The sequence below is a fragment of the Hemitrygon akajei genome, chromosome 31 (assembly GCF_048418815.1).
Source record: "Hemitrygon akajei chromosome 31, sHemAka1.3, whole genome shotgun sequence".
In the NCBI taxonomy this organism is placed as follows: Eukaryota; Metazoa; Chordata; class Chondrichthyes; order Myliobatiformes; family Dasyatidae; genus Hemitrygon; species Hemitrygon akajei.
The window spans coordinates 19,218,337-19,241,584 of NC_133154.1; the positions used below are offsets into that span (position 1 = coordinate 19,218,337).

A 23,248-nucleotide genomic window follows, 5' to 3' on the forward strand; every position below is an offset into this window, starting at 1 on the left:
ACACACAGTCCAGGCAGCGAGGAATCTGGCGAGGCAGCAGAGCCGAACGTTCATTTTAATAAATGCCAACATGTTTGACCTCAACCGAAGGCAACTCCCTGTCAAAGCGGGTCGTCCGTGAACCCGACGGGTTTACCCTTTGATCTTCCTCTCATGTGACACCCGGCCTAGTTCCTGGCGAGGGCGAGGGGGGGAGACGGGTGGTGAGGCGACAGCGTCCCTGAGGTAGCTCGTTCACTCGCTAGTTTTTCACACGAGGGGCCACTCCCATGATTTGGAAAATGAAGACCGCCATCTTCTCGTAGACGAGGAACATCAGGGCAGAGGTCAGGACTGTCTGCAGGAGCTTGGCCTCCAGGCCCTTGTAGAGACCCCGGAAACCCTGCCTCCTGCGGAGAGGGAAGAGACAGGTCTCGGTGGTTGGAAAGTCACAGCGCTCGCAACACAAACCCTGAGTAGAGAGGTAAAGGCCAGGCGGTTTCGGAGAATGGGAACCGGGGGCCGAGCATTTCTACTGGGTGCTGCTACCTTTACCCAAGCTCACTGACAATTCCCTTCCCTTCGCACACTGCAATATCCTTGCTCCTGATCCTCAAGAGCATTAATCTCCACCCCTTCATCCGATCAGCCCTCTGAACTCATCCGGTTCAAAGGGCAGCCCTTCAACAGTGCAGGGGCGAGTTAGGAGTGCAGTTCCAGGCCTGAGTTTTACCAGCTCCCCTCCGTGGGAGCAGAAACCGGTAAAACTCGGAGCTGGAACCCACCCCAGGCGGACTGGGGTCTCAGTTACCCCACCACCTCAATTCCCCAGGCCCTTCAACCAGCTGGTAGTGCGAGGGAACGGGGGTGGCGAGGGTGGGCAGGAAGGGAAGCACGGGAGAGAGTCAGGCACAAGAGAACGGGAAAGGGGAATGTCTGGGCGGGTGGGATTGGTGAATTATTTCCCCCCCACAGGATAGACTTGAGGGGCCAAATTGCCTCCTCCTACAGAGTCGTGCGGCAGAGTAGTGGCTGCATTGGACCACCGAGTCCATGTGACTACCATTCTCCGCACTCTCCCCCGATACCCACACTGACACACATGGGCAGTTAGTGGGGCAAGAGGAATGTGTGCTACCTATTCACACTACCAGCTGGTTGAAGGGCCTTGGAGAGGGTGGGGTCACAGCATTTGTGTGGCAGTGTCTGTTGAGTTTTTAGATGCCCGCTGCCCCAGAGTGTAGGTGGTGGGGAGCGTGGCAGTGGTATTATCGCTGGGCACAGGGCAGTGGCAGACTCTCTCTCGTTGGGGACGGGAGCCACATTACCTTCCACCTCCTCAGCCGATGCCCGAACACCGTCCAGGGCTGCTCCTCTTGCCCAGGGGTTGTGAGCGGGTCTGAACTCTCTGCCGTGACAGAAGACGGGCCATCGGTGAGGGAGCCGAGGATCACCCTGAGGCTGAGATGATCGACCGACCATCACATCCGTCTTTCTTCTCCTCTGGGCGGGATTACAACTGCCGCCCCCGACGCCCTTCTCCTCTCGGTCCTTTGGACCAAGTTTGGGGCGGAGGGGCCGAATGGCCTACTCCTGTCCCGTTGTGGACTCCAGAACACGGGTAATGGGGTGTGGCAGCTCACTGCAGAGTAACTGCTGCCGGCTGGCATTGTCCGCGACACAGCCTGACACTCCGCTGAGGAATCGAGGGCGGACAGTTGGCCAGTCGATAGATGCCCCTGTTTTCCACGCACTGGAATCACTTCGGGCTTTCCCCGCACCGTGAGGTAGCTGCCGGCACTGTTCGCTCACCGACAGATTGCCGAGAAGTGCAGCCAGTTCTCAGGGAGCTTTTCGGAACAGCAGCTGGGGTGTTGGACCCGGATCTCTCTGCAGACCCTGGTCGCACAGAGTGAATCCGTTCGGCTGGAGACTGCCTGTGCGAAGGTGGGATGTCAGGAGGAGGGGGAGGGAGGAGAGGAGAGGGGTCTCCCACTCACCACGCCTGGGTCAACACGGGTATGAATGTCCCAGCCCACCTCCCCACCCACCCAATTTTGGGGGTGTTCTAGGAGCCCCCTTCTCCCATTAGCTGGTCAGTTTTTCATGTGCAAGGGAGATGTCACCTCCAGAACTATGGGGTCATTACTGCAACAAAGGAGGCTACTCGGCCCTCCAAATCCATTCCAGCCCCTGCTACACCACCCTCTCTCCGAGACCCCTCCGTTTCCCTCTCCAAAGACCGCACTGACTTTGTTTTCACCCCAGTGAGCTTGACGGCACAGTATCTGCTGCCAGCAAGGAAGCCGTTCGGCCCATTGAGTCCAGCCTAGCTACGTGCAAAATTACTCCGGATGGCCCAGTCCCCCGCTGCTCCCCAAAAAGGGGCAGATCATTCCCCTCAGCCCCTGCCCGGACAACAGGGAGAGGAAGACAATTACCCAGGGCTGGGCAGACCGCCATGAACACACTGAAGGGCAGGGAGATTACGAGGGGCCAAATGACCCACCCTTATCCTATTGCACACTCCCGAGGGGATATGTGGCTTTAACAGAGGAAGAACTGGGGTGGGAGGGGCAGGTGTGCTGAGCTACCGGGGCGGATTAAACCGGCCAGCATTTGCAGATGGACCGAGTAGCTTCCATCACGAGGCCTGGCCAAGTCGCTCACCAAACCAGGGGCAATACTCACTTCACTCTCTGACTCAAGAGGTAGATGATGCTTCGGAGGCTTCCCAGAATCCCTCTCCCTCGCTCCATCTTCCGCTGGCTGAACTGAGCAGAGAGAACAGGCCCATTAACACAGAGCTAGGCCGGGGCCTCCGTCCGCCCCCCCAGGTTAATCCCTCCACCGGCTGACTGAGCAGAGAGAACAGGCCCATTAACACAGAGCTAGGCCGGGGCCCCTGTCCGTCGGCTGACTGAGCAGAGAGAACAGGCCCATTAACACAGAGCTAGGCCGGGGCCTCCGTCCGCCCCCCCAGGTCAATCCCTCCGCCGGCTGACTGAGCAGAGAGAACAGGCCCATTAACACAGAGCTAGGCCAGGGCCCCCGTCTGCTGGCTGACTGAGCAGAGAGAACAGGCCCATTAACACAGAGCTAGGCCAGGGCCCCCGTCCGCCGGCTGACTGAGTGCCCACCCTGCAGCATCACAACCCCCGCCCCACCGGAGCTTCCGCTGCAGTAACGGAGCAGTCCACAAGATTCAGAGAATCCCAACACAAAAGGGTCACTGATCAGGTTTGGCGTGCTCGGTGGCGATAGTTTAGCTGGCTGTTGCCTGAGCCCACACCCAGTATTCTGTGACTGCCGATAATCTTCCTGGGAAGGGGGCCAGCGTCTCAGCTGGGGGCTGGGAATCCTGCAGACCAGAGGCCGCGGGGTGCGTCGCGCAGGGAGTTGGAGGCGTGAAGTGAACCCCAGCCGTCCCCACCGAACCTCGACCAACTTACCCGAAGTAAGGACTGCACAGTCTGCAGTGGGTACGTTAACGTGGTGGCAATTGCCTTGGCAATGGCTCCGATAACGAAGACCTCGAGAGACAGGAGCTGGGGGAAACAAGAGAAGCTTCTGGAAAACACGGCCCAAACCATCTACTGTGTCCCAGGGCTCTCTCAAATCTCTGGAACCCCAAACTCCGCCCCCTATACCCAGGACTCTCTGACATCTAGGCTCTAACACTTGACCCCCAACCCTTGACCTCTGGGGCCCTGATTCCACCCCCCCCCCCCAATCCCAGGGCTCTCACGGACCCCAGGTTGTAGCTGGGTTCTGAGCTCCGATCCAACAGTCTCTGCTTAAACCAGGCACCCTGAGAGGGTCCAATGGGAGTCAAGACCAATTTCACCCCCAACCACCTTCGCACGGGTCCTCTGGAATTCCATATCCTGGGAGTACATGAACCACAGACAACAGCAACTGGGACAAACCCTTCCCCGGACTCCTTCCCCCTAGCAGGACTCTACCCTCTTCCACCATCGGTTCAATCTTCACCCCCAGCCCCTTCTCCCAAAACCAACCACCTCCTCCCTCCCCAACCCTCTCTCCCCTTCTCCCATGCCCAACAACTTCTCCATTCCCTTCCTCAGGACTAACCCCTTCCCCCTAGCAGGACTCTACTCAATCTTACCCCCCTTCTCCCATAACCAATCACATTCTCCCTCTCCCCTCCTCTCCCGTGACCAACAACCCTCCATTCCCTCCCGCAGGACCTGCCCCCTCCCTCACCTCAGGTCCAAGCCCCACCACCCAAGACCAACCCCTCCCCATTCCTCTTCCACAGTCTAGTCCAGCCTCCCCTCTTTTCCCATCCAACCACCAGCCCCCGCCTCCCCCTACCTCAGTCCGCCCCTTCATCAGCTGCCGCTTCAGGCCCTCGTAGAACATGAACTGGATGGCGGGGTTGAAGACGAGCAGGAGGGAGGGGAAAGTGCTACTCCACAGTGCTGGCACCCCCTCCGTCTGCACGATCTGCGTCACCGCATCTGTAACACAGCCCGTACGTCATGAAACGAGTTACCTTAGCGACAAGCAGTACAACGCAATACCCGATAATATAGAAACAATAAATGAGTCAATCAGGCTTCTGTACCTCCTTCCTGGGTGGTGGGGGTTCTTAATGATGGACGCTGTCTTCCCGAGGAACTGCTCCTTGAAGATGTCTTGGGTACTATGGAGCCTTGTGCACAAATTGGAGCTGACTAATTTTACAACTTTCTGTAGCCTTCCTGTAGTTACAGCTTTTGAGTCAAGGACAGCCGTGGGCTGGGGTCACAGGTGCCTCCCTGAACTCTGAAGCTGGTGGTCGGGACCCTTTACCCCCGGAGCGGGTGGGGTCTTGGGACCAGCCCTCGACTGCTGAAAGACGCCCACCATCCCCCCTCCCTCTTCAGTGCTGCGACCCTCGGGGAGGGAACTGACCTCTGACCCGAGTCGCAGAGAAGCCACCAGCTGGCAGTCTAGTCAGAGCTGGATATAATATAAAAACAGACACCCCACCTCTCCCAGGAGTCTCCCGCATATTGACAGCGGCTCCCTGACGCCCACAAATTATATACAATATCCCAGAAATCGAGAGGGGGGGAGAGAGAGAGAAAAAGAAAGAAATTGCTGCTCCAGATCCCAGCATCTGCCGCCTTGCTTGTCTCCTAAACCTTGGCTTTGACGGATTAAGGAAGGGACCCTGAACAGAAGCATGCGGTTGATGTGAGTGGGCCTGGCAGTGAGGTCCAGACACCTGGAACAGTGACCCCTAGGCTGTGCACACACCAGTCAGCCTCACACCCCGGTTACTGTTTCCCAGCAGAAGTTCAATTCTTCCTGATTGAAAATAACTTTCATCTTCATTTTCATCTTCTGTACGATTTCTCAGAACAATGTTTCTGAGGAAGCAAAAGCTGCCCAAGTATTTTAACCGAGACATTTATCGTACGTCAGGAAGTGTACGAATACTCAGAATATTCAACTCGCGGGCTACTTGGCCTAGTTGGCATTTCACCAAGAATCCTTGGACACCCCCCATCAAACCCTCCGCTTCCGCCAGCTGGCAGGAAGTGTCACAGAGTGCTACAGCGGAGAAACACGCCCTTCAGCCCATCTACAGGACTGTGCCAAAGTTCGAGGCACATGTGAAAAAAATTCTGTAAAGTGACGATGCTTTCCACAAAAGTGAAATGATAAGTTTCGAAATAGGGAGAAGGGGGAGGAGATAGGAGAGAGGGGGAGGGGAGGGGGGAGACACACCATGGCAGAGTGTTCCAAATAAAAAGAAAATATAAAATGTTCTTCACCCCAGACTACACTAAAGTGCACCCCTGCCTAATAGGGGTCAAAAATAATGACAGTGTTGCTCGCTGCACTGTTTGCAACAGTGACTTTTCTATTGCCCACGGGGGGGGGGGGGGGGTTAAATAACTGTAAAAGACATGTTGAGGTGAGTTTAACAGGTCGTTCATTAGCACAGCTAACGTTATTTAAACTAGCTGGCCAGCTGCTAAGGAGCTACTCTATTGCAGGCATCCCACCTCTCCCGCAAACTGATGGTGCTTACTCCCTGAAATGAGTTTTTGCGAGGTGGGATGTCTGTAAAAATTTATTAAAAAGTTTGTTTTTCACAAGTATCTACAGTACGAGAAAAGCAGGGTGGATATTGGACTGTTGGAAAATGACCAGAAGGCACAAGTACAGAATTAGACCATTCGGCCCATTGAGTTTGCTCTGGCATCCCATCATGGGGGAAGTTATTATCCCTCTCAACCCTATTCTCCTGCCTTCTCCCCATAACCTTTGACCACCCTAATTAACCAAGAACCCATCAACCTCTGCCTACCCATCGACTTAACCCACACAGCCTTCTGTGGCCATAAATTCCACAGATTCACGACCACCAGGCTAAAGAAATTTCCTCTGTTCTAAAGGGACGTCCTGAATCCCCCTACCAGGATGACCTCTGAAACACCTTTGGGGTGTTAGGGATGTGGTAAATGATAGTGTCTGCATGATCCCTGCAAAGGTAATTAATTAAGGAATGGATTCAGCAAGACTTTGCCCGAAACACCAGGAACCAGGCTCCCAGCAATGCTGGCTCACAGCCTCCACCTAGTGGCCACACGGAGCTCCAGCAGCGGCCTGCTTTCTGCTGATCTTCAAAGAGCATTCATTATCGAAGTAGTTACCGCCCTGAGGTTCAGCCACGAAACGGAGAAAACCAGAGGGAGGGACAGAGGGAGTTAACTCACTGCGCACCTAGGCAGGCGCGGACCAGTCCCGGGCGTCGTTAGAAACTGCGCCGCGCTCCCAGATACGTACCCAGCATGCCTTTGTAGTTGGTCTGCTGGATGTCCTCGTTGCGGAACGCCGCTCCCTGCATCTTGAGCCGGGTATTGACCACCCAGAGCGGAGTGGTGGCCAGCACGTTGACCACCCCTAGAACAGAAGGTGAACCCGTGAGCTGTCCACCGAGGCTAAGTCAGTGCGACCACCTCCCCACATCCCAAAAGACAAAGGTAGGTCCGAGGGGAGAGGGTGGCTGGAGTGATCATACAGGGCAGAACAGGCCCTTCAGCCCACTGAGTCTGTGCTGACCATCCACACTAATCCCCCATCAACTCCTCCCAGATTCCCATCACTCACCCGCATGCTGGGGACAACTTGCAAGGTCCAATGAACTCACCAACCTACAGTCCATGGGTGGAAACCCACATGGTCACAGGGGAACTTGCGAACTCCACACAGACAGCGCCAGAGTTGGGACTGAACCCCGCACTGCAGTGGTAGCAATGGCAACCTTTCCAGGGACACAAAGTACCTGCCTCACAGGTGGGAGACAGGTTAGACAGTCAATTATCTAAGTTGTTAGGGGGTCATGGGGGTTGGGACATACAGCAAAATATTTATCTCAGCAACTAACATCAGCTACCAATTTACAGATCTGAATAAGGATTGTAGACTAAGTACAAAATGCAGCTCTGGACAATGGTTCCGAACAGCCGTGAACTGCAGTTAATGAGAAAACCAGGCAATGTTGATTTAACGTTCATTTGGCTGTCTGTAGAATGGCTGCAAAGGAGGTATGAAATTTATATGCAGTTCAAAGGGCGCACTGTAGTCCTTTGATCTTTAGCAAATAAAATGTCACGCGATATTGGGTCGAGCAGGCGCCTTCCTCCGGGAGGCTCTCAACGTGATGCTGCTGGGTCTTGTTTCGTCGGATAAAAGACTACTTCACATCCACCACCTACTCTCTGCGGTGACTCTCTTCACATTACAAACAGAAGGGAATGGTGGAACAGGCTCGGTGGGGGGGCTAACGGCTTCCTGACAGTTTGAGACGAGCGACATCTGGGAACGGTCTGTGGGAAGATGGAACAGCTTTATCACAGCTGGTCTGGGCTTTGAGGCCCTCTTGGAGGAAGAGGCCTTCTCGACCCAATATTACATGAATTTTATATGCTAAAGATCAAAGGACTACAACATATCCTTTGAATTACATACAACTTTCACTCTTCCTTCGTTGCAGCCATACTAAAGACACCCAAGTAAATGTTGAATTTGGGTAGAGGGTTTCTGGTACGATAGAGTGGGCGACGGTGAGGTTTGGTTTCAGAGGGCGGGTTCCATTCTGATGCACCGACACTGAACGGGACCACCTACCCACCAGAGATAAAGCCCATGACGAGGTCCTTGCTGTTGGAAGGGGGCTGGCCTCTCGCCCAGGTCTCCTTCAGGGTGTTGAAGGTGTAGAAGTAGACGAAGTTGGAACAGCAGAGGCTGGAGATGACGGAGAACCAGCCGCGGTACACTGCCGACCTGCGGGGGCAGAGGCGGAGGTCAGTCGCTTCAGAGGCTGGTGGCGAGAGAGCGAGACCCCCCCCCCCCGACCCTCAGCGGGGTCTTCCTTCACCGAATCACCCTCGTGTCTCCTTTACTTCCGAGTCCGCACTGGGAGCCCTCTGCGCTCCTGCGTCACGCGTCCTGCCTCTGTCTGCCTGAATCTATCGTCCACCTGCCACTGTCTCCCAAATCCACCCCCTCTCTGTACCTTCAGAGGTCCGGGAATGCGGGTCTGGCTTCATCTTTACTTGAAGCCAGGCGCACACATCACCTGGTAGTGTGGTGACGCACGCAATTAATGACATTTTACATAAAACCTGTAATTATTTAAATTAAGAATTGTTAATCAACCAATATACGAGATTACTCAAATTATACTGAAATATTAAATGTACAACAGTCCTCCCCGGGACCTTTCATCCCACCAGTCTCCTCACTCTCTTTCTCCTCTTTACGCCGGCCATCGGCCCTGACGCAGGGCTTCAACCTGAAGCCGGCAATTCCTCCCCCACTCACCCCAACCGGCCCCAGCACCTACGAGGCTTCGACAACCAGTGCTCCCAACTCGAGAGCTGGGAGGTTTGCAGGTTCGAGCCCCGCTCAAGGAGGGTACGTGCTGACACTCTCCCCCCCCCGCCCCCCCAGAGAGGCAGGGACCGGCCGTCAGCCCCGGATGGGAAAGGAGGAACGAGGCACAAAGCAGGACCTGTGGGAGTAGGCCCCAAGGCCGGTCAGCCGATAATAAATCATGGCTGATCTGCCCCGATTAGTTCTCGCTAATAAATAACACTGTGGAACCGGTTTCCACAGCAGCACAGTCTGAGGATGTGCTGAGGGGGCAGCCTGCAAGAACCGGCACGTTACCCCCACTAACCCTCACATCCCTTGAAATGTGGGAGGCAACCTACACAGTCGGGGGTGGGCGGGTGAACAAGAATATCCGAACTCCCAGCCCCCGGGAGAGGGTTCTGTCCACTCAGCACCATGATCATCGTTCAGGACGGTGACACCCCACCCTCTTCTTGGGACTCCCCCCTCCCACTCGGAAAGATTCCCGCCTGCCACTGGGCTTCAGTGAGATATCCGCTCGTTCCTCTGCCCTGGCGATTACTAGACTAGCCGTGTCGACCCAGCCTCTCCCCAGACAGCAGCCTTCCCGTCATCCCAGTCGCTGACCTCCCACTCACCCTCCGGGGAAACTCATTGCTCCTTTCACAAGGAGGCCAGAGTTGTACCGTTCTCTCAGTCTGAGCTCACAAAGCCCAGTATATTGGAGATCCACGACCTCCCGCAGTGAAGACCGACGCACTGGTCACCCCGCGAGCTGCTGTATCTGCTTTCCGGCACTAGTGCAGAGACCCCCAGCGGCAGACTCTCGACAAATTCCACAATGTACCTCTGCACCCCTTTGTGTGCAACGTGCCCTGGTCAAAGACAGCGCTACAAGGCAAATCTTCATTCTCCTCTACCCTTCCTGGTGAGACACGGGCGGGGAATGGGAACCCCTGCCCACTCCCTCTCGGGGAGAATCCAATCCCCCTCCCCCCACCCCCCCGATGAACGGGCAGCACGCCCAGCGTCTACCTCTGCCTGCCCGTCGGGTAGGAGGCCACTCAGAGTGCGCGCGCACGCGACCCTACTCACAGTCCTTCCTCCTTGATGATCTCGCCCAAGACGAAGGGAGTCGATTTCGCTTTCATCTTCTCGTCCACTGTAATGAAGAGCAGCAGTGTCAGGGACGGGTAGAATCCCACACTGGTACCCTACCCACATTCCCTCGGCAGGGCGGAGGGAGATGACCCACACTGGTACCCTACCCACATTCCCTCGGCAGGGTGGAAGGAGATAACCCACACTGGTACCCTACCCACATTCCCTCGGCAGGGCAGAGGGAGATGACTCACACTGGTACCCTACCCACATTCCCTTGGCAGGGCGGAGGGAGATGACCCACACTGGTACCCTACCCACATTCCCTCGGCAGGGCGGAGGGAGATGACCCACACTGGTACCCTACCCACATTCCCTCGGCAGGGCGGAGGGAGATGACCCACCCACATTCTCCTCTCCACCACCTAATCCCAGTATGGGGCAAGTCACCTAGCAACAGGCCATTCTGCCCCACCAGTTGGGCCTACGTTTATGACTACTCCCATCCTACCTCCACCAGCATTCTGAGCGCATATTGCTCAAGATTTCCAGCACCTACAGAACCTCCTGCGTTTAAGGGTCCCTGTATAGCGCTGACAGAGTTGGCGCAGCCGATGAGCCAGCGTGGGGGCGGAGAAGCCGCTGTGGCTGGCCTGCTCCTGCTCCCAGAACCCCTTTCTCCTGCACATCTAACTTCCCCTTACAGCCTCCGACGGTGCCTCCCAGATCCTCGCTTCCCCCGAGACGGACTTGTGTCACACCGTCCGGTGCTGAAAAGGCATCACAGGTCCCTGCACAGGCAGGGGCACGATAACCCGGCAGGCCCGCTGAACGGTGTCGAGGAGTTGCCGGGTGAGGGGGAGGTCGCAGTGCTCTCTCCGGAGACCAGGAACGATTCCTGGGCAGTATATCGGGAGAGCAGCTCGCCCCCGTCTCCCATCCACCTCACCAGCACCGCAGACACATTAACCGATTATCGTCACACCAAAATTTGTGGGAGCCTGCGGTGGAGCTTGTCTGCTCTTACAGCGGGCACACTGTCAAGCCCCCCACCACCAGGTTCAGTCCCAGCTACTCCCCTCCCACTATCCAGCTCCTGAACTAACCAGCACAACCCTGATTACTACAGTCTAGCAACACTACAACCACTTTAATCACCCTGCGCTAAAATGAATTTGGTTCTAATTGTACTGCCGTGCACTGCATCAACATAGACCATTCCAAACATCAGCACGTCGAGACATCACAAGGAAAGCAATAACAGAATGCAAAATGAAGTGTTACTGTTGAAGCGCAGAAGGCGAAGGGCTGTGACAAGGTAGATTGTGAGGCTAAGAGTCTCTCTTATCGTGCTGGGGATCATTCATTAGCTTGAGCTCATTGTACTTTATCGATACTCTACACGTGCTTGTTGTTCATGTACTGCGTACGTTAATCAAAATGGCTTCCTCGTTTGTCAAAAGTAAAACTGCTCTTCTTGCAGAGCACTCTCGAAGCTTCTCTGGGTTAAAGTTGCTGATAACTGGGATTGCATTCATTTGCTCACCAACCGGGTTGGATGTTACTTTCTCTTGTGGGTCTGGGAGCTGGGTTTGCGCGCCGTCTTTCTGGGAGTCGGGAGGAAGCCGGACGGGGGTGGCACGGCTGGTCGATCACCGAGGGTGGTCCCAGGTGCGCGGGTCGTGGAGGTCGGAGAAGAGCGAAGAGTGGTCGGAGGGTCGATGATTGAGCTCCAATAATGTGCACTAATTGACTGAACTCTGATAAGTTTTGGTGCCTTTTCTTTATTTCCAATATAACTCCAATATAACAATATAACTCGGAGTCCTGCCATGTGCAGAAGTTCGCTGATGACACGGCCATAGTGGGGTGTGTCAGGAATGGACAGGAGGAGGAGTATAGGAAACTGATACAGGACTTTGTGATATGGTGCAACTCAAACTACCTGCGTCTCAATATCACCAAGACCAAGGAGATGGTGGTGGACTTTAGGAGATCTAGGCCTCATATGGAGCCAGTGATCATTAATGGAGAATGTGTGGAGCAGGTTAAGACCTACAAGTATCTGGGAGTACAGTTAGACGAGAAGCTAGACTGGACTGCCAACACAGATGCCTTGTGCAGGAAGGCACAGAGTCGACTGTACTTCCTTAGAAGGTTGGCGTCATTCAATGTCTGTAGTGAGATGCTGAAGATGTTCTATAGGTCAGTTGTGGAGAGCGCCCTCTTCTTTGTGGTGGCCTGTTGGGGAGGAAGCATTAAGAAGAGGGACGCCTCACGTCTTAATAAGCTGGTAAGGAAGGCGGGCTCTGTCGTGGGCAAAGTACTGGAGAGTTTAACATCGGTAGCTGAGCGAAGGGCGCTGAGTAGGCTACGGTCAATTATGGAAAACTCTGAACATCCTCTACATAGCACCATCCGGAGACAGAGAAGCAGTTTCAGCGACAGGTTACTATCGATGCAATGCTCCTCAGACAGGATGAAGAGGTCAATACTCCCCAATGCCATTAGGCTTTACAATTCAACCGCCAGGACTTAAGAACTTTTTAAAAGCTATTATTAATACTTTTTGAGATAGTGATTTAGATGCATATCATATTTTTTTACTGAGTTAAGTATTGTATGTAATTAGTTTTGCTACAACAAGTGTATGGGACATTGGAAAAAAGTTGAATTTCCCCATGGGGATGAATAAAGTATCTATCTATCTATTTTCTTTCCCTTCATATATATTGTATCGTTATTAATCACTTAGTTCGAGTAAGATTTATAAAGTGTATTCTGTAACCGTACCCGGTGTGAGCTTGATATGTGTGTGCGGGTTTGTATCAGCGTGTATTTCACAGCATCCATGTATACGGGAGGCACGGTTTGGCAGGTGGACGAATTTTCCCCTAGACAGACACCAGCCGGTCGCGTAAGCGTTACATTTGATGCGCACAAGGACTGGGCCTCAAGCCGCGGAGTCGCCTGCGGTGGGTGTGGGGGTGGGGGGTGAGTTTTGAGACTCTTATTGTGTGATTGTGTTACCACGTGTGCTCTGCTCCGTGTGTGACTGCCGGTGGTGTGTTTTGTGTAAGCGTTACATTTGATACGCACAAGGACTGGGCCAGCGCTGTGTTTTGCACCTCAACCCCGGAATAACGCTGTCTCATCCGGCTGTACTCATGTATGGCTGACTGACAATTCAACCTGAATTACAGCAGTGGGTTGACACGGTCCCTGAGCCTGACGATACGCACTTTCAGGCTTTTGTATCTTCTGCCCGACGGGCGAAGGGAGAAGAGAATATGTCCAGGGTGGGCGGGGTCTTGGATGATGCTGGCCGTTTTACTGGGGTAGCGAGAAGTGCAGACCGGGTCCACGGAGGGGAGGCTGGTTTCCACGATGTGCCGAGCTGCGTCCATAACCCTCTGCGGTTTCTTGTGGTCACATGCAGAGCGGTTATATGTCGTTGATTATGAGGTGGCGTGGGAGCACAGTTATACCAACAGTGACCGCGACTCAGGTTCAAAACCGCCACTGTCCGCAAGGAGTTTGTTATGTTCTCCCGGTGCCCACGTTTCTCCCGGGTGCTCCGTTACCTCCCACATTCCAACAACACGCCGATTAATTGGATATCATCCTCATTATGTGCTGTGTCCATTAACGTGGGCGATCACAGTCTTTAACCAGGATTGTTCTTGACAAATTTACCTACAGAAATGGTTTGCCATCGCCTTCTTCACAAGACAGGTGACCCCAGCCATTATCAATACTCTTCAGAGATTGTCCGTCTGGCGTCAGTGGTCGCATAACCAGAACTTGTGATCTGCACCGGCTGCTCATACGACCGTCCACCACCTTCTCCGATGGCTTCACGTGACCCTGATCTGGGGCTAAGCAGGTGCTACACCTCGCCCAAGGGTGACCTCCAGGCTAGCGGAGGGAAGGAACGCCTTGCACCTCCTTTGGTAGGGACACTTCCCCCAGCTCACCACCGTGGGTCACATGGGTGAAGTTGGACAGCACAGGCTTGTTGGAGCATAGGGTCTGTAACCGTGATGTATAACCAAATTAAAAAATTATGTTGGCTGCTTTACTGAGGCAGCGAGAAGTGTAGATGGAGTAGTATGGTGGTGTGGGGCCGAAGGGCCTGTTTCTTCTGAGTTTGTTCAAGACATTACTCAAATGCATACCTTTTTTTTTTAAAAACGGTAGCATACCTGTCCCTAATTGCAATATGCAAATCCTTAGTCTCTTCTCCCGAGCCATGCCGTCTGTTCAATGTTTCCTTGTGAGTAGAATACCGGTCATGATGTGAAGCAAAAATCTGCATTTGCTTAAATCAAAATAGAAAATGCTAGAAACGTTCAGCAGCAACTGTGCAGAGAGGAAATCATAAACACGAGGAAGTCTGCAGATGCTGAAGACCCAGAGTAACACACACACACACACACAAAATACTCGAGGAACTCCGCAGGTTCCTATGGAAGTGAAGAAACAATCGACGATTTGGGCCGAGACCCTTCTTCAGGACTGAAGCTAAGCCAGTTCTGATTTCAGGCCCAAAACGTCAGCTGATTATTCATTCCCATGGACGCTGCCCGACCGGCGGCCGGAGTTTTTTCAGCAATTGTGTGTGTGGACAGGGTTAGACTTCGGTCCGTGTTGCAGTCCCTCCGAGCACCTGAAGGGGGAGCACAGGGCATGCGTGGAGGAAAACCCAAAGCCAAATCTTACCTTGAAGCCTCAAGCGCGCGGTGTCCAGCGGGTAAAATACGGTCATCGCGGTCAAACCCCCCTAGAGAGAAGAGAGGGACAGTGAGTGTGGGGGGCCAGCACTGGGGGTGCACAGCCAGGAGCACTATCTATGAAGGGGGCAAATATTCACGTGCTGATACTGAGGCACAGTGCCTCAGCTCCTCTTGCTTTGTGTGAATTTTTACTACGGGCGTGGGGTCAAACAGCCTCTAGAATGCAGATTTAGCTTGAATCACTGGGTTCAAGGGTCACATTGGGGACCTGGACCTACAACACAACACTAAAGGCATGGAGGGGTCCGGGGAGAGAGCAGGAAAATGGCTGTGGGACAGAGAACATAGAACGGTACATCACAGGAACAGGCCCCCTGGCCCACCATGTTGTGCCAAACTAGTAATTAAATGCCCAACTAAACTAATCCTTTCTAACCACCCAGTCCATATCCCTCCATTATCTGAACATTCTTGTGCAAGACTCTTGTCCAAGAGTCTCCATTGTATTTTCCTCCACCATTCCCCCACCAATGCATTCCAGACACCCACCACTGCGTTAAAAATAACTCACCCCACACATCTCCTGTGAGTTTAATTCCTCTCACCTTCAACTCATGTATTAGACATTTCGACACTGGGGATAAGATATACTTATAGAGCCAATTTATCACTCATTTTTATTGCTATTTATTTATTATCTGTTGTTGTACAGTTCGTTTACCTGATGCTTACAGTTTACAGATCCTGTTTACAGTTACTGTTCTATAGATTGGCTAGGTATGCCCACAGAAAAAGAATCTCAGGGTGTATCCGGTGACATGCTGATAATTTTTACTTTGAAAGTTGAAGGCACTGACTGCCTCTCGATCTTGTAAACTTCCATCAGGTCTTCCTGCGGCCTCCGCCACTCCAGAGAAAAGAACTCAAGTTTGTCTTTACCCCTACAGCACGTGGCCTCTAAACCAGGCGGCATCCTGGCAAGTTTCTTCTGCACCCTCTCCAAAGCCTCCACCATCCTTCCTATGAAGGGGTGGGACCAGAACTGTATGCAATACGCCAGTTGCAGCCTAACTAAACTTCGACACAACTTCCCAAACTGATACAGGCAAGGCCACATGTACCTTCTTCACCAGCCTATCAACCTGTGTAGTCACTTTCAGGGAAGTGTGGGCTTGGACCCCAAGATCCCTCTTGACATCGTCACTGTTCCTCCCATTAATCGTACCCTGTCACTTTACATTTGTTCTCCCAAAGCACCACATCTCACAGTTAGTTTGGTTAAACACCGTCTGAGATTTCTCCACTCTCATCTGCAACTTTTCTCCAGCCCACTGTATCCTTTTGTAGGCTTTTACACTATCAATGCCACCAATCTTTGGATCAGCGAACTCGCTAACCTGCAGTCTCATCCACACCATTTATACGTACAACACAAACAACAGGTCCTGGTGTGATCCCGACAGAACACCACTAGTCACAGACCTCCGGCCCGAATAAACCCCTTCGACCACTACCCGCTGTCTTCATGGCCAGGCCAATTGTGACTCCAAGTGATCAGAGTGTGGATCCCAAGGAGGAAAACGTCAGGGGCGGTGCGCAGTCCACACAATCGGTGCAGATGATTGTCTTCCACGCTGTTCTTGTGATTGCTAGATCACGTTGGACTTTGATAACCGAGACCGACGGCAGGGGAGCCGCGCAGGCCAGGATCTTGTGCCGCGGGGTTGCTTGCAGCAGCCGCTCAATGGAGGAGATGGCGGAGACTGTGGGAGAGAGCTAGATTCCATGCTGGGTCGGGGACTGGACCCGCCTGTCTGCGCTGCCCTCTAGTGTCCACTTGGTGGAAGACCAAGCTGGGTTACGTTTACACCCTCTCCTCGTTACATGCGTCTTCAGACAATGTGGATTCACAGTTATGCGAGGAACCTATTTCTACCAACGTCTCCTTATATGCGTCCAAAACTCTCAGTTATGTGAGGATCTCTGCTGTCCCGCCAATATAAATCACGAGCGCACGCCTCACAGTCTCACTGTTGGGATGGGATGCACCGCTTTCCTGCCAGTACAAGTCAGGTGCACGCGCCTCACCATCTCACTCCCGCCAATCTCGCATTGGTTTTCGCAAGCTGTGGATGTGCAACTTTTGTTGGTGCAGTGATTTTGTGCTTGAAATATTTAACTATGCCTCCAGAGCGTCTGATCTCATGTCCTGGGCCATAAGCCGAGCGGCAGAGAACTGCTTTAACACTGGAAAAAAAAGTTGGAAATTATCAACAGCGCGGCATCAGGTAAAGGTAACACAGCTCTGGGACGCTACTGCTGGGAACAGAATCTTTCCTTTGAAGTTCTTTTGTTGCTTGACAATGCGCCAGCCCATCCTAAACGTTTGGACAGCATTCATCCTACCATAACAGTGCGTTTCCTGCCGCCTAACACAACGTCGCTGATTCAGCCACTCGACCAAGGTGTGAGCCACATTCAAGACGTATTTATTTTACGGTGAACTATCTCTCAGATGCTGCAAGCAACAGACGATTTTGAAAATCCCGGGAGTTTCCCCAACGGTGAGGGAATGGTGGAAGTCGGAACACTTGGCACAAATGGCGACGGACACGGACCCAAGTTTAGAACGGAGTCGGCATTTCCGTCGTTCCCTGCCGTCAACCCTTCTTCCCTGCAAGCAAATTTATGCTGAAAAACAAAATGCTGCCAAGCAAACAACCCTCACCACTTTATTCAAACCGGTGTCGTCTCCTGCCACAGGCAGATCTAAGGGTTCTGTGAGACTTCCTTCACCCCTTGCTGTGATCCCGACACCACAACAACCACTCATCTCTCGGAGCGAACACAACCTGCCACTGCTGGTGAGTACTGCACACCCTAGTATGTTAACTTTCTATGATTTATTACGTTGAATATTACCTTAAATTGATTAAATATAATACGAATGTTGCCTTGTGGTACTTCTTTTGTGTCGTATTGGTATGAAGATGTGAATAAATTACAGGTAAGACATATTTAGGAAGCCCTCTGGAACACATCCCTATTTTCTCCATTTAAATAATTATTCACATTATGCGTAGACCGCAAGGAACGTACCCCCGCATATAACGAGGATAGGGAGTATCTGCGGATCTACCAACCTGAGATGGGGAACTGCTGCGTGCTTGAACTTGCAGAAACATGGCTCCAGGTCAACATTCCATGCACCATCAATCTACAGGCCATGATTCTCAGGGTCGTGTTTATTCTTCGCTGACTGTGTATGTCTTTCTGCTGTGGCAACTATAGGTGCTGCGTGTGACTGTTGGCAATGCATTTTGCACCTTGACCCCAGAGGGTCACCATTTTGCTCGGCTGTATTCATGTGTATGGTTGAATGACAATTAAACTTCATGTCCTGGATGAGCCTCCCATGATGGACCTTGTTAAATACCTTACTGAAATCCATGTAGACAACATCCACAGCTCTACCTTCATCAATCACCGTTGGCAGCTCCTTGAAACACTCAGCTAGTAAGACACAACTTGCCCTGCACAAAGCCATGTTGACTGTTTCCCAAATGCCCATAAAGCCCATTTCCAGTAACTTTCTTACCACAGATGTGTGCGATTCACTGAACAATCATTTCCAGGATTGCCCCTATTCCCCCTCTTAAACAATGGAACAACGGCTACTCACTAGTCCTCTGGGACCTCACACGTGGCTGCAGAGGACACAAAGATCTTGGTCAAGGCCCCAGCAATCTCATCTCTGGCCTCTCTCAATAACCGAGAGGTAATGTTGCAGCTATATAGGACCCTGGTCAGACCCCACTTGGAGTACTGTGCTCAGTTCTGGTCGCCTCGCTACAGGAAGGATGTGGAAACCATAGAGAGGGTGCAGAGGAGATTTACAAGGATGTTGCCTGGATTGGGAAGCATACCTTATGAGAATAGGTTGAGTGAACTTGGCCTTTTCTCCTTGGAGCGTCAGAGGATGAGAGGTGACCTGATAGAGGTGTATAAGATGATGAGAGGCATTGATCGTGTGGATAGCCAGAGGCTTTTTCCCAGGGCTGAAATGACTAGCACGAGAGGGCATAGTTTTAAGATGCTTGGAAGTAGATACAGAGGAGATGTCAGGGTTAGGTTTCTTACGCAGAGAGTGGTGAGTGCATGGAATGGGCTGCCGGCAACGGTGGTGGAGGCGGATACGATAGGGTCTTTTAAGAAACTCCTGGACAGGTACATGGAGCTCAGAAAAATAGAGAGCTATGGGTAACCCTAGGTAATTTCTAAGGTGAGGACATGGTCAGCACAGCATTGTGGGCCGAAGGGCCGGTATTGTGCTATAGGTTTTCTGTGTTTCTAACCTCAGGTATATCCCATCAGGCCCTGGGGTTTTGTCCACCTCAATGTTCTTAAGAGACGCTACACTCCCTCTTTATCTCAAAATTAGTACACTCCACACTGATCGCACCTTCCTCCACATCCCTCTCCTTGATAAATACTAATGCAAAGTACTCATTCAGGGCCCTCTTCCACTTCCCTCCAAGCACACACGCCTCTCCTTTATCTGTGAGCGGCCCTACCTTCTCCGTAGTTATCCTCCTCCTCTTGAGTTACGCCCTGGGATTCTCTTTAATCCTACTAGGACCCTTCCCGGCCCCTCCTGGCTCACCCAATTCCCTTGAGTTTTCCCTCTGGCTTCTTTATAATCTTCAAAAGGCTTCTTGATTTTTTTTTTTTGCTTTCTAAACCTTCCCGTTGCTTCTTAACCAAATCAACCAACTTCCTTCATCATCCAAGCCTTATCCTTCCACCTCACTGGAACAGTAGAGTCCAGAGAACATCGAGTACAGAGTTCAGTTCTGTAACTCAGTCCAGTCATAACTCTAACTGCCAACAACGTGAGGCAGCCATAACTGTGCTGGAAAGTGGAGTGGGTTTGAAGGGCCAAATGGTTTTCCTCTCCTTCTATTCTTTCATATTTCTGTATCAGAGTCTTAAGCCAAGGCCGCCTCCCTCTTAGGTTTCCTCACCGTTTTAAAAGGAAGGGGACCTCTCTACAGTGAACTGGCTAACTGCTATCTTACGTCTCGTGCATGTATGTATACACACACACGGACACAGTGGGAGTTTGCTCCCTGTGGGAAAGCACTGGGTAGAATCGATTGCCCTGATGCCTACAGCAGCATTTCCAGAGCCCTACGCTAGAGTTAACCAGCACAATACACCACCCAGGCTGGGGACTGGGCAGCTTCCGGCCAAGGTTGGTTTGTTCTGTGTTGAATATTCTTTCGTCAGCCTGATCCCGAGGCTGACGGACCCACAGCTCCGACGATACCTGGAGTACAACACCGTGGCCTCCCTCACTGTTCAGGATAACTGGAAATGACGGCTCCACATCACTCAGGTCCTTTAATCCCCAAATATCCACCCGTCTCTGCTGGGTCACTGACCGAGTCCTGCAGGGTAGAAAAATTCCACAGGCACACCATCCTCCGAGACAAGGAACTACTCAACTCACTCCTAAACAGCCCCCAAAAATAAAAATAACAACAAAAAAAAAGACGCAGATGCTGGAAACCTGAGCCAAACCAGAAAATGCTCAGCAGGTCGGGCAGCATCTGCGGAGACAGAGATAAAACTAACGTTTCAGATCCAAGAAGCTCCTTCAGGCCTGGAAAGAGAGAAAACAAGCTGATAGAGAAGATGGTGGGGGGAAGATAGGGTGATGAGTGGGACAAAGGGAATATCTGTGATAGGGTAGGACCAGATAATATGGCAACTAGACCAGCAGGATCTGCTTTGTCTGTGAATTACAGACCAATAACTGAACCAAAATAACAGCAGCCAATAACCGGACAGCTGTGCACGTTCTACAAAATAACCGTCCACTTTGTAACCATACAGCTGGGACAGAGGCCCTTCGGCCCACCAAATCCATGCCAGCCACCTCACCTACAGAAATCCCATTATCCAGCAGCCTGCCCAGAAACAAGCCTCCTGCAGTCCAAGAATGCTTCAGGTGCTTTGCAAATGCTCAGATAGAACTTAGAACAGAGCTGCACAAGAGCAGGTCCTTCGGCCCACAAATTCTGTGCCGCCCAATTAAATTAGTAATCAAATGGCCAACTAAACTACCCTGCTGCCTACACAGTGCTGTGTCCACATCCTTCCATTTTTATCACCTCCACGTGCCTTTCTAAACATCTCTCTAAAGTTCCTAATGTATCGTCCTCTTCCACCGCTCCAGGCAGTACATGCTCAATACCACCGCTCTCTGAGCAAAACATTTGCCAACCATATCTCCTGTGAACTTGCCCCCTCTCACCTTAAATGCCACTCCCCCCCCATAGATGTTGCCAGTCCTTGCCTTCATCACTCGTCAGGGCAGCGAGGTCAGACAACTTCCACCCTCTTTGATAAAGTTATTCAGCCCCTCTGCGCTCCCTTAGACCCCTAATAATGGGGAGGAGGTCCTCACTACCTGCCCCATTGGCTGTACACGGCTCTGAGGTCAGCCCTTACTGGTGCACGTTGAGGTTCAGAAAGAGGCAGCACTGGAGCTTCTGAAAAACATCAGACTAGACGAGTCCCTGGGGCTGGACTACGGAAAGCAAGAGAAGAGGTTGCTGGTACCAGAGGATCGGAGGATGGCAAATATTGTCCCTTTGTTGAAGTAACAGGGATAATCTCTGGAATTATACATCAGTCATGGGTAAACGGACGGAGATGATTCTTCAGGACAGGATTTATGAGCATTTGGAGAAGAATGCCTGCTTAGGGGTGCCCCCTCTGAGGGGCAGGTTGTGCCTCACGGGCCTGATGGACCTTTTCCCCAGGAACTGACAAAACAACTTGAAGGACTTTTTCCCCCACTGAGGCCAGGGAGAAAAAACCCCCCAGAGGTCATGGGTTAAGGGTGAAGGGGGAAAAGTTTAAAGGGAACATGGGGGGTGGGGGTGCTTCTTCACACAGAGTGGTGGGAGTGTGGAATGAGCTGCCAGATGAAGTGGTGAATGCAGGCTCACTTTTGACACTTAAGAAAAACTTGGACAGGTACATGGATGAGAGGGGTTTGGAGGGATATGGTCCAGGTGCAGGTCAGTGGGACTAGGCAGGAAAATGGTTTGGCACAGCCAAGAAGGGCCAAAAGGCCTGTTTCTGTGCTGTAGTGTTCTGTGATCAGCATTCATGGATTTTAGTAAGGCCTTTGACAAGGCTCCCTATGAAAAGCTCATACAGTGAGTCCGAGTCATGAGGCACGGGGGAACCCCATGATTTGGAATTGTCTTGCCCACAGAAGGAAGGTGATAATGGATGTAATCTGCCTAGAGGTCAGTGACCAGCGGTGTTCTCTGAGGATCTGCTCTGGGGCCCCACGACTTTAGCTGAGGCAGTGGAAGGGGAAGGAGGGATAATCAGGTTGCAGACAGCTAGTGGTGTTGTGATGAGTTGACCTCCATTAGTCAAGAACAGGAGCTGATGTTGCAGCTCCATAAAACTCTGGGTAGAACACACTTGGAGTACTGGGTTCATTTCTGGTCACCTCATTATGGGAAGGAGGTGGCCGCTTCAGAGAAGGTGCAGAGATTTACCTGGATTACAGAATACATTTTATGAGGAAAGATTGAGCGAGCTGGGGCGACAGAGAATGGGAGGACTTTTGATAGAGTATAGTTTATGGGAGACAGAGTGGACAACCCATGCCTTCCCAATGAATATTCCGCAGGGCAGCAACGGCTAATACTACAGGACATCCTTTCTAAGTGAGTAGGACAAAGTTTAGGGCGGATGTCAGAGGTAGTTTTTTGTTGTTACACAGAGAGTGGCAAGTTCCTGGAACGCACTACCGGGGCGGTGGCAGAGTTTAATACATTAGAGACAGGAGATTCTCAGAAGACATAATGAGGGTTATGGGTTGCGTAGGAGGAAAGAGTTTAGATTGCTCGTAGATTACAAGGTCGGCACAACGAAACACCCGTACCCTGCCGTACTGTTCTACGCTCTGCACCACTTCAACACATTACTGCCTTTCCCCAGGAATCTGTCGCTTACGTTAACAAAACATTCAGCCCCCGTCTAACTCACGCCAAGCTGGTGGCGAAGGAGATCGGGACGGGTTAAAGGGGGAAGAGGCGGGCATATGTTCCGGGGACCCGGCGAACTTACCGCAGCCCCGGCCACGGCGTGCACTAAGCTCTCGTAATTTAGCACGTGGGCCACCGGTGGCCCGGTACCCTCTCGCATCTTCTCGCTCATCACCCGGTATCGCTCCCCAGAACCTCTCCGCCCGCACCCAACTCGACACTGTCATCAACAAACGCCTAATTGGCCGCGCCCCGAAATTGCAACACAAGCCTTCGCTCCCAATTGGCTAAGGAACAAAGCCACGCCCCTGACTGTGGAACATTCAGCGAATTCTATTTCCGAGTGCCTCTAATTGGTCAACTAAACGTCACTCAATGGTCCGGCGGGAGAGGTGAGAGGGGAGAGTTCAATCATCTCCATTCTGACTGCATCCTACTGGAGCACATTCGGCCCATTGAGTCTGTGCCAGCTTT

The 23,248-nt window shown here is 52.2% G+C and overlaps 1 protein-coding gene across 1 annotated transcript; it reads right to left on the reverse strand.

Moving 5' to 3' along the window:
• Positions 1–21: 21 nt before the first annotated feature.
• LOC140719270 (peroxisomal membrane protein PMP34-like) lies at positions 22–23,023 on the reverse strand. The gene is made up of 9 exons (XM_073033778.1): positions 22,857–23,023; positions 14,683–14,743; positions 9,955–10,021; positions 8,135–8,286; positions 6,787–6,903; positions 4,318–4,463; positions 3,432–3,527; positions 2,671–2,753; positions 22–389 (listed from the first exon to the last, which is right to left on the reverse strand). The coding sequence occupies exons 1-9, from the start codon at positions 22,944–22,946 to the stop codon at positions 242–244; spliced, it is 960 nt and encodes a 319-aa protein (XP_072889879.1). The 5' UTR covers positions 22,947–23,023; the 3' UTR covers positions 22–241.
• Between the last annotated feature and the right edge of the window lie 225 nt (positions 23,024–23,248).

Excerpts from the sequence above, each read along its gene's own strand:
- LOC140719270 (XM_073033778.1), bottom strand. The coding sequence starts at position 22,946 with ATGAGCGAGAAGATGCGAGAGGGTACCGGGCCACCGGTGGCCCACGTG. Across the intron at positions 6,904-8,134 it reads CGTCATGGGCTTTATCTCTG|GGGTGGTCAACGTGCTGGCC; the intron begins GTGGGTAGGTGG and ends CTTCTGTTCTAG. Across the intron at positions 2,754-3,431 it reads CTGTGCAGTCCTTACTTCGG|TTCAGCCAGCGGAAGATGGA; the intron begins GTAAGTTGGTCG and ends CTCTCTGCTCAG.